Source organism: Schistocerca gregaria, chromosome 6, assembly GCF_023897955.1.
Source record: "Schistocerca gregaria isolate iqSchGreg1 chromosome 6, iqSchGreg1.2, whole genome shotgun sequence".
Lineage (NCBI taxonomy): Eukaryota > Metazoa > Arthropoda > Insecta > Orthoptera > Acrididae > Schistocerca > Schistocerca gregaria.
This window is the reverse complement of record NC_064925.1, coordinates 146,300,699-146,318,329: the sequence shown is the minus strand read 5'-3', so window position 1 is coordinate 146,318,329 and position 17,631 is coordinate 146,300,699. Positions and strand designations below refer to the sequence as shown.

General features: G+C 39.8%; 1 protein-coding gene across 1 annotated transcript in view; it reads right to left on the bottom strand.

Annotated features, from left to right (window-relative positions):
• Nucleotides 1-10,265: 10,265 nt before the first annotated feature.
• Nucleotides 10,266-17,631, bottom strand: part of LOC126278472 (glycogen phosphorylase) — a 146,989-nt gene continuing 139,623 nt past the window's right edge. Inside the window, exons 13-15 of the mRNA XM_049978615.1 lie at nucleotides 13,007-13,228; nucleotides 12,214-12,543; nucleotides 10,266-12,074 (exon numbers count right to left, since the gene is read on the bottom strand). Coding sequence (XP_049834572.1) covers nucleotides 11,880-12,074; nucleotides 12,214-12,543; nucleotides 13,007-13,228 — 747 coding nt within the window. The 3' untranslated portion in view covers nucleotides 10,266-11,879. The remainder of the gene's footprint in view (nucleotides 12,075-12,213; nucleotides 12,544-13,006; nucleotides 13,229-17,631) is intronic.

The window sequence follows — 17,631 nt, the reverse complement described above, 5'->3', positions numbered from 1 at the left end:
AACCTTTAAACGTCTGCCGTGAAGCACATAATGCTCAATCTTCCTCTTGTGCATTTCCATATTAAGCCATGTAATTGTGCTTCCAAATTATTGTCTGCCACGTTCGGTCTGTCACAGTATTCAAAAGTATACGGCTGTGTTGGCTCATAGACAGATGTTCTTGAATTGGTGTTGTCTGAGGATCGCTAGTCTGAGTAGAATAATGATAACCATCGAATGGCAGCACTTGTTAACACAGTAAACAGAAACATGGTAGCAGCACTAGTAATATGGACAGTCACAGCGGCATTTCAGAATAGCACATATTATCATTACAAATGAGACGACTGTTTTATTTAAACAGTGATAAAGTGCACAAATAATATGCAGTATCTCACTAATATCCTGAGCATCAAATTACTTTATTACTACCGATGAGTTTGTGTAGTACTCTGAAAGTATTACAATTTTGTAGTTGTACTTATCTGCCCTATAAGAGAAATTGGAGTTTTTTCTTGTCATCCAGCTCATCTTTGTAGGTCTATATTTTTATTTTCAGCTCACTCCTTTCCAGATTTTGGCATCAAAAAACGTTGTGTCATGAAAATATAATACTAATAGTGTGTAATAGATCCACAACAATTATTTTTTCTTGTCACAGAACTACATATATCATCATATATATAGAAAGATTGTTGGTGGTAATCTTGAAAAGTTATTGGCTGATTTACCTCAAATTTTTACACAATACACAAATAAACATTCACACATATAAGGCTACATACCTTTTAAACAATAATTTAGGTTTTCAGTTAAAACCAACAATGATAAAATGAAAATACTGTGCGATGCAATTTAGTTTTCTTTATCTGTAATTTTTAACTATAATATCAGGGAATTTAAACCAAAGGCAGTTTGTTTCCCCCATATATGCTCTTTCTCATTATACAGGTTTCTAAAATGAATGTAAAAAAATGAGAGGGCTGGTAGAATGGGTCATAAGGAGTAACTTTCACATAGCAGCAACCCATACTCGCATCCCTTGCATTCAGCAATACACATCAATTAACTGCATTGCATGCTGCTGGTAAGGTAGGCATACAGCCCATCATCCAAATCGAAATGATAGTAGCTATTCCAGGTGGAGAATGACACAGAATTTATTCTGACATTTGCTGGGATGTGACTGCACTGCATTTGGCAACACAAATGACTGCTTGATGTGATGTTGCACAAAAGGCGGCACCTGTGAACACTGCACAGTCTGGTTTGCCCTGCATCAGTGTGTCAACAAATGGGAATGCTCTTGTGTTTGATACTGTGCAGAGTGGCCAGAAAATTGAGCACTTTTCAATCTCAGAAGGAAAGGGTAGACACGCATTGTGCTTACAGTGGTAGATGGAAATGCTATCACTGCTCAATGGTTTATGTTCAGTGGTTTCTGAATCATCAAGTGACAGATCCAGGCTTATCACCACCACCCACAGGTCTATTAGAAAGACAGGTGCACTTAAGATGAGTTGCCCACTGACAAGGTACTGGAACATTGAAACCTGATGCAATCATTTTGTGACACTGATGCAAAGGCTGGATGGATGCAGTAATCAACACACAGTGGGTATACCAGAGTTTGATGCTCTCAACAAACACATGGAGAGTTACGTGAGAAATTGGTCTAAGACATTCCATGGCCTATTTGCACTGTTACAGCCTCCAGAAAGTTCAAGCTCTTAACCTTGAAGATTTTCCACATCACATTGACTTCCACCAGAGGTTTTTGAAGAAGTGTACCATTCAACCTGAATTCTTACAATTTGTACTTTTGATTGGAAGATGCATCCTTTGCAAAGGAAGGTGTAGGTATGTTGAACAGCCGCAATCAAAATGTGTGAGCTTGTGAAAACCTGCACACCACCCTTGTTTGTGGTCACCAAGAGCACTTCAGTGTTAATATTTGGGCTGGCTTGGTAGGCAATAATCTAATTGGTCCATACCTGCTCCCCCAGTGACTGAATACAAACAGGTGCTTACTCTTCTTAGGGGAAACACTACCTGAGTTTTTGAAACATGTCCCATTCAACACTCAAGTACATGTAGTACCAAGATAACAAAGCTTGGCGCATTTCATTCATGTCATGCAAAATCATTTGGATCATACCTTTGGTGAGGGCATGGTGGGCCAATATGTTCCCCCAACTTGATGCACCTCGATTTTTTTGTTTGGGACACATGAAATTGGTTGTTTACAAAATACCTGTCAAGATGGATGAAGAGCTGATAGCACAAATTATGGCATCATCTGATGCAATCACCACTCTGCCATGGGATTTTTGTGTTTGAAATGGTGTGACAATCATTCATGTGTTGCTGCATAAAGCCCTCAACATGCAACATAATCTTATATCCACAGAAAGAACCACAGTCCACCATGACCTTATAATCCTACCTGTGGGCAAAGGTTGCACCACTGTTGTTTTGAACCACAAGGATTACCTGGCAGAAGGACTCCTCCAGCTGTCAGATACTTCCACCTACAAACCTTGCCAGAGTGACCCTGTTCCAGTAACCAACAGGGTCTCCTGCCACTCCTCAAATCTTCAGCCCCATCCCAGAGCCTCTCCCCGGAGTCCATCTCTACTCACTCCTATCACTCCCTGTACCCCTACCTTCTACAACCTCCCTAAAATCCATAAACCTAATAACCCAGCACACCCCATTGTGGCTGGTTACTGTGCCCCCACTGACAGAATCTCTGCCCTCATTGACCAATACCTTCAACCTACTACCCAATACCTACCCACCTATATAAAAATTACCAACCGTTTCATCCACCGACTCTCCACAGCTCCTGTACACTAACATTCCTAATGCTCATGGCCTTACCGCTGTTGAACACTACCTTCCTCAATGCCCGACAGATTCCAAACCAACAGCCTCCTTCTCAGTCGCCATGACCAACTGTATCCTCACCCACAATTACTTCTCCTTTGAAGGCATTACCTATAAACAAATTTGGTGCACCACTATGAGCACCCACATGACACCATCCTATGCCAACCTGTTCATGGGCCATCTAGAGGAATCCTTCCTAAAAACTCAGAATCCTAAACCCCTCATCTGGTTCAGGTTCATTGATGACATTTTGCTATCTGGAATGAAGGTGAGGCCACCCTATCCACATTCCTCCAGAACCTCAACAACTTCTCCCCCATTTGCTTCACCTGGTCCTACTCAACCCAACAAGCCACCTTCCTAGATATTGACCTGATGATGGCTGCATAAGTACCACCATCCATATCTAACTTACTAACCACCAGCAATACCTCCACTTCGACACCTGCCACCCATTCCATACCAAGAAGTTCCGTACAGCCTAGCCACCTGTGGCCGTCGCATCTGCGGTGACAAGCAGTCCTACAAGAAATATACAGAGGGTCTCACTGAAGCCTTCACTGACCATAATTATCCTCCCAACCCTATACAAAAACAAATCTCCCATGCCTTATCTTTTGTCTCCCATCACCTCCCAAAGTCCCACCATCTGGCCGCAGAGGAGCATTTCCCTCAGAACTCAGTACCACCCAGGACTGGAGCAACTGAATTACATTCTCCACAAGGGTTTCAATTAACCTCTCATCATACCCTGAAATGAGAAATGTCCTGCCCACTATCCTTTCCACCCCTCCCACAGTGGTATTCTGGCATCCACTGAACCTACACAATATACTCGTCCATCCTTACACAACTGTCCGCAGCTCGTGGTCTCGCAGTCGCGTTCTCGCTTCCCGAGCACGGGGTCCCGGGTTCAATTCCCGGCGGGGTCAGGAATTTTCACCTGCCTCGAGATGACTGGGTGTTTGTGTTGTCCTCATCATTTCATCATCATCATTCATGAAAGTGGCAAGTTTGTACTGAGCAAAGGTTGGGAATTTGTACGGGTGCTGATAACTATGCATTTGAGTACCCCACAAACCAATCAATCATCATCATCATCATCTTATACAACCCCTGCTCCCCATCTCTCACCTTGTGGCTCATACCCCTGTAATAGACCTAGATGCAGGACCTGTCTCATACATCCTCCCATCACCACCTACTCCAGTATGGTCACTAACATCACCTATCCCATCAAAGGTAGGGTTACATATGAAACCAGTCATGTGGTCTACAAGCAAAGCTGTAACTACTGTGCTGTCTTCTATGTAGGCATGACAAGCAACAAGCTGTCTGTCTGCATGAATGGCTACTAACAAACTGTGGCCAGAGAAACAAGTGGACCACCCTGTAGCCCAATACACGACCAAACATGATTTCCTTCATTTCAATGACTCAGCCACATCCCATTCCAGCACTACACAGCCGTCATTCCACCATCACACCCAGTCTTTTTATTTCTCCCCTTTCCTGCTATTCCACCCCTCCCCCTCACTCTCCACTATTCGAATCCTCCCTCTCCCCGCCCCAGCCTCCTCCTTACCCCCCACTCCCATCATGCACCTGTGCTGCTGCTCGCAGTGTTGTTTTATTTGCCTGAGACTGCAGGTGTGTGTGTGTGTGTGTGTGTGTGTGTGTGTGGATTGTTGACAGACCATAATGGCCGAAAGCTTTAATTGTGAGTGTCTTTTTGTTGTGCCTATCTGTGACTCAGCATCTCCGCTATATGATGAGTAGCTACTTACCTTATAGTATACCTCCTCATTATTCCTCACAATCACATTGTTAGCTTGGAACAGCCCTTAATTGAGCATTCTTTGTAACACTGCTAAAAACCTAACAAAAGCAACGGGCAGGACTTGTACTTATTTGGCAGGACATAACCACAAAAGCTGAAAGATGGGCACTCGGAAGCTCTATGCTCACCAAAAGGCTATGTTCTGTAGCACTTGCAGCTTCTGTATCTTGTTTGGAGCAGCATGCTCCAGATATGTTTCCTCTAAAATAGGGTAATACCACTTGAAACAATCATTCAAAGATACTACACTACATAATTGTAAGCAGTTTTGATTAACTTGTTGACTGTAATGTCCTGTGTTTTTCTCTGAACTGTTAATTTAAATTCAGCAGTATTCACTGCATTTGCAGTATATATTGTGCAAAATAAAGATTAAAATGTGCTTTACAATTTTCAATTCTGGGAAAACAGTTTATCGAAGGTATAGGGCTTACGATAGAACCAACTGAAAATAAGGTAAATGATGGGAAAATGTAAAATCTCTGAATGTAAAAACAGGTTTTAATATTTGTCTCTTCTAATAGTCATTAGCCCCATTTTATCTGGTGTTTTGAACGTATTTGCAATTTCATTTTGGCAATGTGTAGTTGGTGGCAACCCAAATGAATATTGCTCATCACATCTGACACCCATTGTTGATCAAAAATATCTGCTTCCCATTATGAAGAATATAATTTTTAAAGCAAATTTTTAACTGCTGATTTCATAAAACTGTCTCGAATAAGTCTAGTGCCACACTTGTTTAATCAAGATGTATTAACACAAAGAATAATCAATTCTGCAGCAGTGAATTGCTGGGCTGGATGGTTCTGTCACTGCAACAGTACTGGTTACTCTTTGTGTTTTACCATCTCTGTTAACTGATACTGATAAAACAAATATCGATTAGATTAATATGGGACTACTTTATCAAATGGGCATGTAAAACTCCACTTTAAAAACAATTTGTTTACAATGAGAAAGAAACCATTGCTTTTCATTGACTGTTGGCATCGTATGGACATGACCCCTGCGACACAATGCAAAAACAATATTGCAAATACCTACCTTGTGTGTGTGTGTGTGTGTGTGTGTGTGTGTGTGTGTGTGTGTGCGAGAGAGAGAGAGAGAGAGAGAGAGAGAGAGAGAGAGAGAGAGAGAGAGAGAGACTGACTGAATGACATGAAAAACTGCGGGCGCCCCTGGGGAATGCAAGGGTTGTCCCAAAATATAATACCACACATGGTAATAGAGTAAAAGTAAACAAACTTCATATTTCAGTGTCAGACACAGAGGAACTCATTCTCAAATGTGTTAGATCTTGAACATGATACTTTTGTTGCAGTTAAGTATTAATCTCTTCTCAGAAAATTATCTGCTGACGTTACTAATTACCATGTCTTTCACAATAACACTTCCGTCATCGAAGAGAGGACAATGTCTATGTCAGCTGTCATGTTTAAGGGCAATCGGTGATATTTACCGTGAAAAGCAATCAACCCAAAAAGAACACTGTGGCAACCCCCCTCTCCCCCACCCTTTCTCACAGCTTACATGACTAGTCAGACCCAAACCTCTCCCCCATTTGTCAACACTGGTGGACAACCTCCTGCTTCCTACATTTAGATATTAAATGAACCATTGTTGACCTCTTCCATAATATTCTAGTTATGCAAACAATGAAAAGCTTTTCTTAAAGAAAATCTCTATTGTTTAGCCCTGCTAGTGTCTCATACACACAATATTAATAACTAACCAGCATTTTCTGTTGATATTCCTTTCCTGAGGGTAAAACAATGGTCTGACAGTAAATTATGAATACCGAGATTTATCGCTACCCTCCTATTCTATGCTTTCTCTAAAACTTTTCAAAACACTGGTTGCAAAGATATGGGCTGCTAACTATCTATGTAGTCTCTCTCACTTTTCCTATAAAGTGATTTTGCCGGCTGGAGTGGCCGTGCGGTTCTAGGCGCTACAGTCTGGAACCGCAAGACCGCTATGGTCACAGGTTCAAATCCTGCCTCGGGCGTGGATGTGTGTGATGTCCTTAGGTTAGTTAGGTTTAAGCTAAGTTCTAGGGGACTGATGACCTCAGAAGTTGAATCCCATAGTGATCAGAGCCATTTGAACCATTTTTATAAAGTGGTTTCACTGACAAGTATTTCAGTCTGTAAGGAAACTGACCACACATGAAAGAAGACACATTGCACAGGTTAAAGTAAAGAACTAATGGATGGTGTATTGATCTTCATACACTACTTGAAATTCCATCATACCCACGGGAATCTTTACTCTCTGATGCCATAGTAACTGATTCAGTTTCCTGTAGCTGCATGTGATGTAGTTGTCTTGGAACACCAGCTTTCAAGAGTTCAATGTATTTACCTGTACCAATAAAATATTGGTCTGACTTGACTACTGTTGACAAGAAGTAACAACTCTGGTGGGTCAGTAACAGTTTAATGCTCACACAAGAGGTGTGATACATTGAGCATGCACATTCTGCCCTGGTACCTCTTTCATAAGTGTCCATATGCACTGTGCAACCCAAGTAAAGTGCCACTTTTCCAAAACTAATTATTGTTTCCCACTGTGATGTATAAGTTTGAAATTTTGTTCAAAGGGGCCTACAGCCTTCCTCAGTAATGGTGAAAATGTGTGGCACCCTGCAATGTCACTCTCCGACTCAGTGATGCTTCAAACAGCAAGATGTCGATACATGTGAAAAAAAGGCCAGAGCTCAGCAGTTATGCGATATGTAAGATGGGGCACTAAATTTCAACACAATTCTGCCCAATGCTACTGTGGATGTGTCACACAATGGGAATGTCATCACATCCCCTCTTATGCAAACTTCAACCCTCGATTTGACACCTCAGCAATAGAGGACAGAACCACGACACCCAATAACCAAATCACAGTTTTCTTATTGGTGATGACACACTGCTGCTCAAAATTTACATGACAGGGCCTCAGGAAGCTGCAAACAGGGTATCATATAATCATCCCCTCCCTTACCTTGGTGTGTCGATTCCTACACATTTCACAGTAAAAAGCAACAGTTTGCAGTGAGGCGAGCAACAGGATGACATTCTTGATAATCTTTGATACTGCCCCCCCCCCCCCCCCCCCCCCACCACCACCATCAAACTCTTCAACACTTTTCTAAGGACACTGTGGACCTGCAACACAAGTGAACATGATCACACTCCTTTGGAGAGAGTGTTGAAAGTTTTTGCTATGGTGTACAAGTGGAACCTCTAGGGACCCTTAAAAAGTGTTCAATGAAAGTTGAATGTGATCTGAAGCAGCAAAGGGTGTTTATACTCTATCACTCTAAAATCTCCCAGTTCAGCAACACCTTTGGTGCCACCCAAGCACCTTTATTGGGCACTTTACAAATGTCCCTAGACACAGACCACCATTCACCGATTTCAAGGTGCCAGTATGACCGGCATCCCTTTCCACACCCCTTACATTTTGTCTCTGACCTCCATTGTAGAGGTGCCAAGATAAGGGGTTAAATGTGGTTGATAGTGGCTATGATGGACTTATCGTCATGTAACAGGTCCACAGTGGCATTTGGAAGAATTGTGGTGAAATTTGGTACCAATGTGGCATTTTTAACCCACCTTACACCTCATGAGAAACTGCAGAGATCCAGCCTTTTTTCACATGTGTCAACACTTGTTTGAAACGTCAGTAAGCCCAAGGTTGACACTGCAGAATGCTACACCTTTTGCACCATTACAGAAGAAGGTTGTATGCACATCTGAGCCAAATTTCAAACTTCTACATTGCAATATGACAACTATGGGGGTTTCAAAAAAATTAACCCTTTAAAATTCCACTGCACAACACAATTTTGTTCTGAGAGCTCCTTGTTCTCTTGGCATAATGCATAATTTTAACCTGTCTGATGACATTCCTCAGCACTTCAAGATACTGTGTTGTGGAATTCTCTTACCAAGTTCCAAGTTTCTGTCATAATATGATACAGCTTCCATTTCCTCCTACATAATATTCTAATGCCATTAGTTATACAAATCAGTTCCTTAGTACTACATATGTGCCTGCTCTTCGTTTAGTATGAAAGAGGTGTTATAGAGAGTGATAAAGGCTTGAAGGAATGTATTATATTTGTTGTTTAAATTGTGTGTGTGATAGACTTCTTGCCAAATTAGTTCTTCGAAGCTGCCTTTAGATGTTTGCATTGCAAATGGATTTATATATCTAAATCTTCTGTTTACTACTTTGAAACATGACTCTGGGTTGATTCCTTTTGCTAATACTACCTACACATTCTGTTGTAACATGCCACTTTTAACTTTCCTCGCAATGTTCATAAACTAGAAAACAATCTATGAAGATATTATCCAATAGTGCTGCTATTTCCTGAACATTATTTGGAAACTATATTGTCTGTAGTGGGTTGTGAGATCCAAGTAAATTCACTAACAATCTTTCCTCTAGAGACTCAGTCAGAAAACGTATATTGAAATCACCACAAAAAATTAACATCATGACTTTCTTTAGAACTGAGCATTGTGATGCATGAAGTCTGGAGAGGAAAACCCTGTAGTCTGAAATGGACGGAGCTACAGAGGCCTGGAATGAGAAGCTTTCTTCCTTAAAAATTTCTCTGCTGCGCAACTTTTAAGTATTTGATAGGTTAACTCATTTTTGTAACATGAGAGAGAACATTTGGCATAAATGGCCACACCTCTCTTCTGCAGTGAACTCCTTGTAAAGAAATCAAATAACATGCACATCCCCAAAGGAAGCCTTAGCATTTCTTTGCTATGTAAATAACGATGAGATACAAATAATGTTAAGTGTCAATATATACAAGCAATTTATCTACTTTGCTTTTAATTCCCCTAATATTTTAAAGAAATACTCTCACTCCACCTTCTGATATGCGTTTCCCATTTATTAAACTTTTTTTCACTGTTAAAGGAAACTTCTTCAAGCAGTTATACTTCCTGTCTGAATTCACGTAAAATACTGGTCCTTGTACACTTTATCAACAGGCTTTGGCTTGAGTGAGCCCAAATCCACCTTCTATACTGTCACTTATTGTCTTCACCCACCATCCCTTCCACCTGTTCAGGTGCAGACCATGTTTAGTGAAGTCAAACCTATGGATATCTCTACTGGCACCATCAAATGGTGATGCCGGTAACTACAGGACACTCTTGTCCATATGACTCAAAGTTGGATAAATCCATTACTCAGCATTCAAAATGAAACTTTCTGAGCATGTTTACTTATAATAGCCTTACTGCCAGTTCCTACTTCTCCACTCTCCTGCTCCATAGCCTCGTCAGTTCTTGTCTGGCTTCCTCTAACTGTGCCTGAAGGGCACATATTCTCTCTTCCTGCTTGACCATTAAAATTTATTCCTACTATACATCCAGCAGTTTCAGGAGAGGGCCTCCCTAGATTCCCTCTTACATTCACTCTGGTGAAACTACTTACTGCATCTGGTGCAGCACATATGAAGTCCTATTTGAAAAATACATGTTCACTAGATGAGCAAACTGAACTGACCTTTTGTACAACACCAATGCTGGTTTTATGTTTTTATTCAGATCTCTTTTCCATACAGCAAATACAAAAATTAGTATTATAACAAATGTACAACAGAAGCATGCATTCACGCAAGTCATAAATTACTAACATGCAAAAACCCAATAAAATAAGGTACAAGTTAATTGTTATAAAATAGTTCGACATGTCTGAATGTATTACAGAATGGCTTCATCTACATTCAGTATGTACAGTTATGTTATCTCCAGTACTATCATACATTATAGTGAATTGAAAACAAGAAGAACAAATAACCAGTATGAAAATTTATGGTATGAGGTGAACAATATTTTCTGTAATTGAAGCAAAATGTTAAGTAACAGTGGAAGACAGAATAGTATAAAGGTAAAACAGATGAAGATGGTTTACATAGTTGATGCCATGATTTGGAATGGGATAACTACAATGGAATGGCATAGAACTTCAGCAATATGAATTATAAATCTAGTTTTTAATGCTGTTACAATGTTGCCTGAGTTGCCAGGGTTGGAGATTAGGCTATGCACTGGGCCACTGTTGCATACTAGTATCTGCTAAAGGTTTCATATGGAAAAGGGGGGGGGGGGAAAGAGGACAATAATGAGCATTACATCCACTGTCTTGTGGACATTGTGATTACAATGACAATCATAACAAAGTATGCATTCAAACCTTTTACTTACTTCTTGTGTTTTTACGCCAAGCCATACTTTGTATTGGGCTTGTAAAATGCTTGAGCTTCAGCAAAAGGGGGATCACTTTTGTTGTAGTTAAGACATTGCATTGCCAATGAAAGGATTAGAGGGTAAAATTTTCAAAAACCTGAAATTTTCTGCAACGCATTAACCACCATCAAATGAAAACTGGAAGAGCTAGTTTGCACTAATTTCTCAAAGAACACATGAGTAGACAATTTCTCTAAAACAACATCAGAATTACTTTTCATAATGTTGTTACGATCCTACCTGGATTTTCCATTGTTATAATATATTATTAAGCTGCCATACCTACATGAAACAGTGTATTTTCACCGGAATATAAGAAACATGCCCCACAGAAACGAAATGTATCAGTTTGTAACATATCACTAATTGCTTTTCTGAACAGAGTTGGAAAATTTTGTTGTGTAAATAAGTTCTTATCTAATTTAATACAAGAAGTTTCCTAAAATTACATTTATTTCATATTGTGATGAAGATTGTATTATTTACATGTGCAGGTGAATTTCACGGTGCTTATACTGGCAGTGAGCAGTAATAATACAAGTACTATATTAAAATACTTAATATTTGTCATTGGTTGTACTGTAAGAGGAAGACAGCTTAAAACATTCTTTCTACACTCTCCAAATTTTAATGCCCAGCCAGCCTGTTAAAACAGGCTACTTTATATGCAAAAATAAATAAAAATAAAATAAAATTTAGTTTACTTTTATTTCTGAAAATAGCACAATGTATTTACATGATGTCAGCACTCTTATACACACAAGAGTCTTTCAGTGGCAGACCTGCCCAGCAAAGAAATGTTCTTTTCTTTACAGCAAGCGCACTAAACATTTCTTGCACACAGCAGCAGAGTGTGCCACACAGAAATGGTCTTTTCAGAGGCAGCCATTCTACTTCTTAGCTTGTTTGGAGGGGGCTTCTTTGGCAGCATCCTCTTCACGTGGTTCATGCGGTGCTGGAAGCTTTTCCCAACTGGGTTCCACACCCCAGATTTCTCTTGCATATTCTGCTATTGTGCGGTCACTTGAGAACTTCCCAGATGAAGCAATATTGTTTATTGCCATTTCTGTCCACTTGCTCTGGTTCTGGGAACAGAACAGTGAATTAACAACAATGGTGACAATGATTATCTGAGAAACATAGATTTATATAGTCATGATAACTTTTCATACATAGTATCTTCATCTTGAAGAGATTTTCAAGTTTATCAAGCCTGTCACATACCTGGTACACTTCACCAACTTTTTCTTGGCACTTAATATATGCTTCATAGTCAGCTAACAAATAGAACCTGTCAAACTTCATTAGCATGTCAGCAACATCTTTGAACTCATCAGGGTTGCCTGGGCTGAAGAAACCATTCTGTATCTGATCAATACACTGCCTAATTTCAGGGTTACGATTATAGTACTCGTAAGCATTGTAGCCACGCTTCTTCAGTTCTTCTACTTCATCAACAGTCATGCCAAAGATGAAAATGTTATCACGGCCCATCTCTTCTGCCATTTCTACATTTGCACCATCTAATGTGCCAATTGTGAGAGCACCATTCAACTAGAAAATGAAAATAGTACACAATATAATAGATTATTTTGGCCTGCTTTAACACAAACATACAACTTTACAGCTGTTTATGGATAAAAATCAATGGTGAGTTTGAATAGAAATATATTAGTGATGGTGAAAAGATATTTTACACTCTGAAACATGTGAATCACACTGAAACAGTGAATTCACTGTTCTGGTTACATCTTGGTATAGAACTACTTGAATTAACTGTGCTGTGGCCAGCTGTATGTTATGCTATTAAAAATTGGCATGATTGCCACTCACAGTTCAATGAAACCTCCTAATACAATCTAAAAGGCAAAAGTCATGCTCATCAACTGTGAGAATTTAACAGGGTTGACATAATGAGAAAATACAAGCCTTCTATTTGTCATTTTCGAACTTCATTCTTTATACTTAATCAGTCATACTGGGGTAGGTGTATTGTTTGTACTTTGTCTACACTCACCATGAACTTCATGTTCCCAGTTCCTGAAGCTTCAGTGCCTGCTGTGGAGATTTGTTCACTCAGATCTGCTGCTGGCATTATTCTTTCTGCCAGAGTCACCCTATAATTCTCGAGGAAGATCACTTTCAGTTTGTCACCAATAACAGGATCATTGTTCACAACATTACCAACACTGCATATTAGTTTGATAATGTTCTTTGCCATATAATAACCTGGAGCAGCCTATGAAAAACAAACACAAGCAGAGTTCACAAGATGGAACAGTTTACATACTCTTTTGGTTTCATGTTCCGTGACTTTTTTTAAAAGATCTTATGAGCTGTGCAGAAATAAATCTCCTTTTCCTCATTTGGTACCTTCCTCATGTTCGTATATGAAAAGTTATATTTCTAGGAATGTGTACCTCAGAGCTTCCCCATTCTTTTATCAGCACATACCACATACGTAAGTGTAATAAACTATTTGTTTACACACATGAAGTAATGGCTTTACTGCAAATACTTCATTTGTGAAAATTATGTCATTCATATAGATGGACACTGGGTGTCAATGATATAACTAAGCAGAAACTGTAATTGTAAATGTTGTGTTGCCCATTTATGTTTCAGACATGACTAATAAACAAACATTGGTGTCCAAAATTGAAGCAACAAACCACTATTTCCCTATTCTGCACCCAAGTCATGATATAATCATACCAACTATCAACAAATGTCCTTACAATCATGTTCTGCACCGAAGATGGCACTCTGGTCAACAGACAGTCATGCGAGCGATGACAACAGGGCACCTGTCAAACGGCATAGTACCTGTCCACAATCACAATGTACTAAGTCACAGATGGTGCAGCACGGTACAGAAAAGACACCTACCAGACTCTTTCAATTGCAAAGCCATAGCAAGAAAGGAAGTAGGACAGTTGCAAACTGATGTGGACCAATGTCTTAATGTGAATCGTTCTGTTGTTTCTTGGATGTGGCGACAGTTTTTAGAGACCAAAATTGTATCCCAAAGACTTGGGCAGGGCTGATCATGTGTGACATCAGAAAGAGGGGACCATTACTTGGTTGTAAGGGCACAACGGTACCACCTTAGTACTGTACAACAACTGGGATCTGATCTCGCAGCACTCGCAGCATTTTATGGATACGTTGGATCGAGGCATATGGTGTAGAGAAAGCTTTGGCAGAGTGGCCTTTATTGTCGGAGACTTGCTGTGAGTGTACCTTTGACATGTCTTCTCAGGAGGGAACATCTAGAGGGGAGCTGTCAACATGCCACCTGTATGGTTGGAGAATGAGCCAATGTTCTTTCACAAGTGAGTCCTGATATGGTCTGGAGAGTGATTCTCAATCGATTCACCTCTAGAAGGAATGTGGAACACTATTTTGAGACCCAAACTTTGTGGAAACAAACTGATATTGAGGAGGGTCCATAATGGCATGGCCAGGGATTATGTTTACCACTCTAACAGGTCTTGAGGAAATTGTACGGGTGAATCGACAAGGTTTAACTGCTGTCAGGTGTCGTTATGAGATCTTGGGACCTCATGAGCTGCTGTTATGAGGTGCTGTGAGCCCAGACTTTGTGCTGATGGACAATAATGCTTGACATCATTGAGCACAGGTGGCTGATGTTGTCTTGCAAATTGGACATATTGTATGCATAGCATGGCTTGCTTGCTCTTCCGGTTTGAATCCCATAGAGCATGTTTGGGATACACTGTGGAGACAGGTTACATCATGTCAGCATACACCAACCACTCCCCAAGACTTGCAAGCAACTCTGCACGAAGAATGCGGGTTATTGCCTCAACATGTGATTGATGACATAATTCACTGCATGTCCCATCATTGTCAGGCCTATGTTGCTGCCAGAGGTGGTCACACTCCATACTGAGCACATCAATCAGTTGCTGGAACGTGTGAGCAATGCTGTTAAGTTGGAAAAAATGAAGAACATTTTTGTCTACCGTTACGCATATTGCAATTGTTTACGTTCTGTATTCTTTACACTGTTTCTACTGTACTGCCATCTATTTGAACTGTTTTCTGGCAAAGTAAATGCAACCTTGCAAAGTTTCCATTTGTGCTTCAATTTTGGACACCAGTGTACTTCAAATAACATGATTTACATAAGTATCGGATTCATAAAATACTTTGCCTATGTTTTAATTAAGTTTTTAATAACAGCCACAAGTTGCACTTTTTTCGCTCTTCAAATGTACAAGAGCATCATCAGAATATACAGTTTAAAGTTGGCTGACAGCATTAAAGATTGCATTTAAAGTTCGCTGACAGCTCTAAAGACTAAACTGGCTGTATTGTAGTACTATATTTAAAGTACAGTAGTAGATGATGCCACTGGCAGCATCCAAGATTAAATGGAAATGCCTGTTCTTGCTAAATATTTTAATCATTCAGTTCTTTGAGGTGCACCATACGTGTTAGTTATATCTCACAGTCATATTGTACAGCAAACAGTGTACTGCTGGTCTTCATCCTTGATACAAATGTTACAGAACTGATATCAGTGAGCTGGAAATGGTCAATGTGACAGCAGTCACAACATTCAATTGCTCCTGATGAAGATGGAGAAAGCTCAAGAGTTTTGCCTAGATGGGACATACACGTAAATAAAAAATGAACACGAACCATTGCTGTATTATCAGAATCAGAGCCCTTCTGAAAAGTGTGGTTATTTAACCCTGCAGTAATTGTGTATGGACTGACAGTCCATACGGATGATTTTTTTTTTCTGTCCTTTTAGTCTCGTTGGACCTAAGAATCACTTGATCCATGAACCTTCCTACAATCAGCAGTACTATGTTACTCCTTTGTGTCATTTGGACTGGAGCAGTGGTGGAGGACTGGTTGACAATTATGGACTCACAGTCCCGTGCAAGAAATGGTTTTACCTGATTAATAGTAAAAGGTATGCTACTATTGTCATATTATTGTTAATTTTCAAGGGGGTTTCTTATTATTGCAGCGATACTTTCTGTTAGTTACATTGTTTTGTTTGGTTCAGGTTAGTTACTTACTTTATTTATTTATTTATTTTGCAGTATGGTTGCATATGAAAAAGTCTGAAAGAATTAGAAACTTGCTTGCCGAGGTTTTGGCAGAGAGTGATTATGAATGTGACTTTGATGATGGACGTGAAGGAAGTGTAGATAAGGCATAGAAGCAACCTGAAAATTCTGATACAGAACATGAGGTGTCTGATGGCGAAGACAATATTGACAATATCAAAAACGATCCAGTGCATGTTGGAAAAGATCAGGTTACAAAATGGGATAAACATGAACCTTCCAAGAATGTTAGAACCAGGTCGGAAAATATCATAATCCATGTTCCTGGTGTAAAGCCTACTCTAAAACACCTGAAAATGCCAACTGAAATTTGGAAGCATTTTTTTACTGATGATATTATCAGCACAATAGCAGAAAAGACAAGCCTGTTTATTGAGCCCCAGAAGTGTAAATTTTCCAGAGACAAGTACTGCAACGCTATGAGTGCAAGTGAAATTCAAGCTCAAATAGGTTTACTGCATTTGGCTGGAATGATGAAGGCTAACCATCCAAATGGAGACAATCTATGGAAGATTGATGGCACAAAGGTAGAAATTTTCATGTCACTGTCTAGATTTTGCTTCCTTCTCAACTGTCTGCAACTTGACAACAAGTTGACAAGAGACAAAAGACTGAAATATGACAAGTTAGCTCCAATACGAGACCTTTTGACATTTTTGTCTAGAATTGCAAAACAGCATACAACCCCTTTGAATAGCTCACAATCTAGGAGAAGTTGGAGGCATTTTGAGGCAATTGTCGGTTTAGACTGTATATACCCCGCAAGTCGAACAAATACACAACAAAAATATTTGCCCTTTCTGAGGCCAAAATGTATTATGTCCTTGATATGGGAGTATATGTTGAAACAAAACCAGAGGGGCCATATTATGTAAATCTCTGTAGCTCAGAGACTGTCTACCTCCATCAAAGGAATTCACAGGAATATCACAGTGGTTAACTGGTTTACCAATCTTCAGCTGTTTGAAACACTAACTTTACCAGGAACCACATGAAAAAACAAAAAGGAATTTCCAAGTGAATTCACAAAGCCAAGTAAGCATCCAGTGGATTCAAATATGTTTGGCCTCAGAAAATCTTGCAGTCTTTTAACATATACTCCTAAGAAAGGCAAAAATCTTGTACAGTTATCCGGTCTCTGCCATGATGATAGTGTTGATGAAGAGACAGGCAAAGCAGAAATGATAGTCACATGTAACAAGACGAAAGGAGGTATAAACATGTGTGACAAGTTGTGTGCTGTCTAAAGTTGTGCAAGAGAGACTTGCTGATGGCCTATGGTCATATTTTATTCATTACTCAATGCTGGAGGCATCATTTATTTAGTGATTCATGCTGCCAACAACCCAGCCAGCTGCACTCCACAAAGAGATTTTCTGCACCAGTTGTCTTATGAGCTTGTTACAAAACACATGCGAGTCTGAGCTGCCATGAGTACCATACTGTCTAATATCCCTTCAAGGATTTGTGAAATTTTCCAAATTGGGGTGAAAGTAAGGCCCACCAACTATGGTAACAAACAGAGAGGACA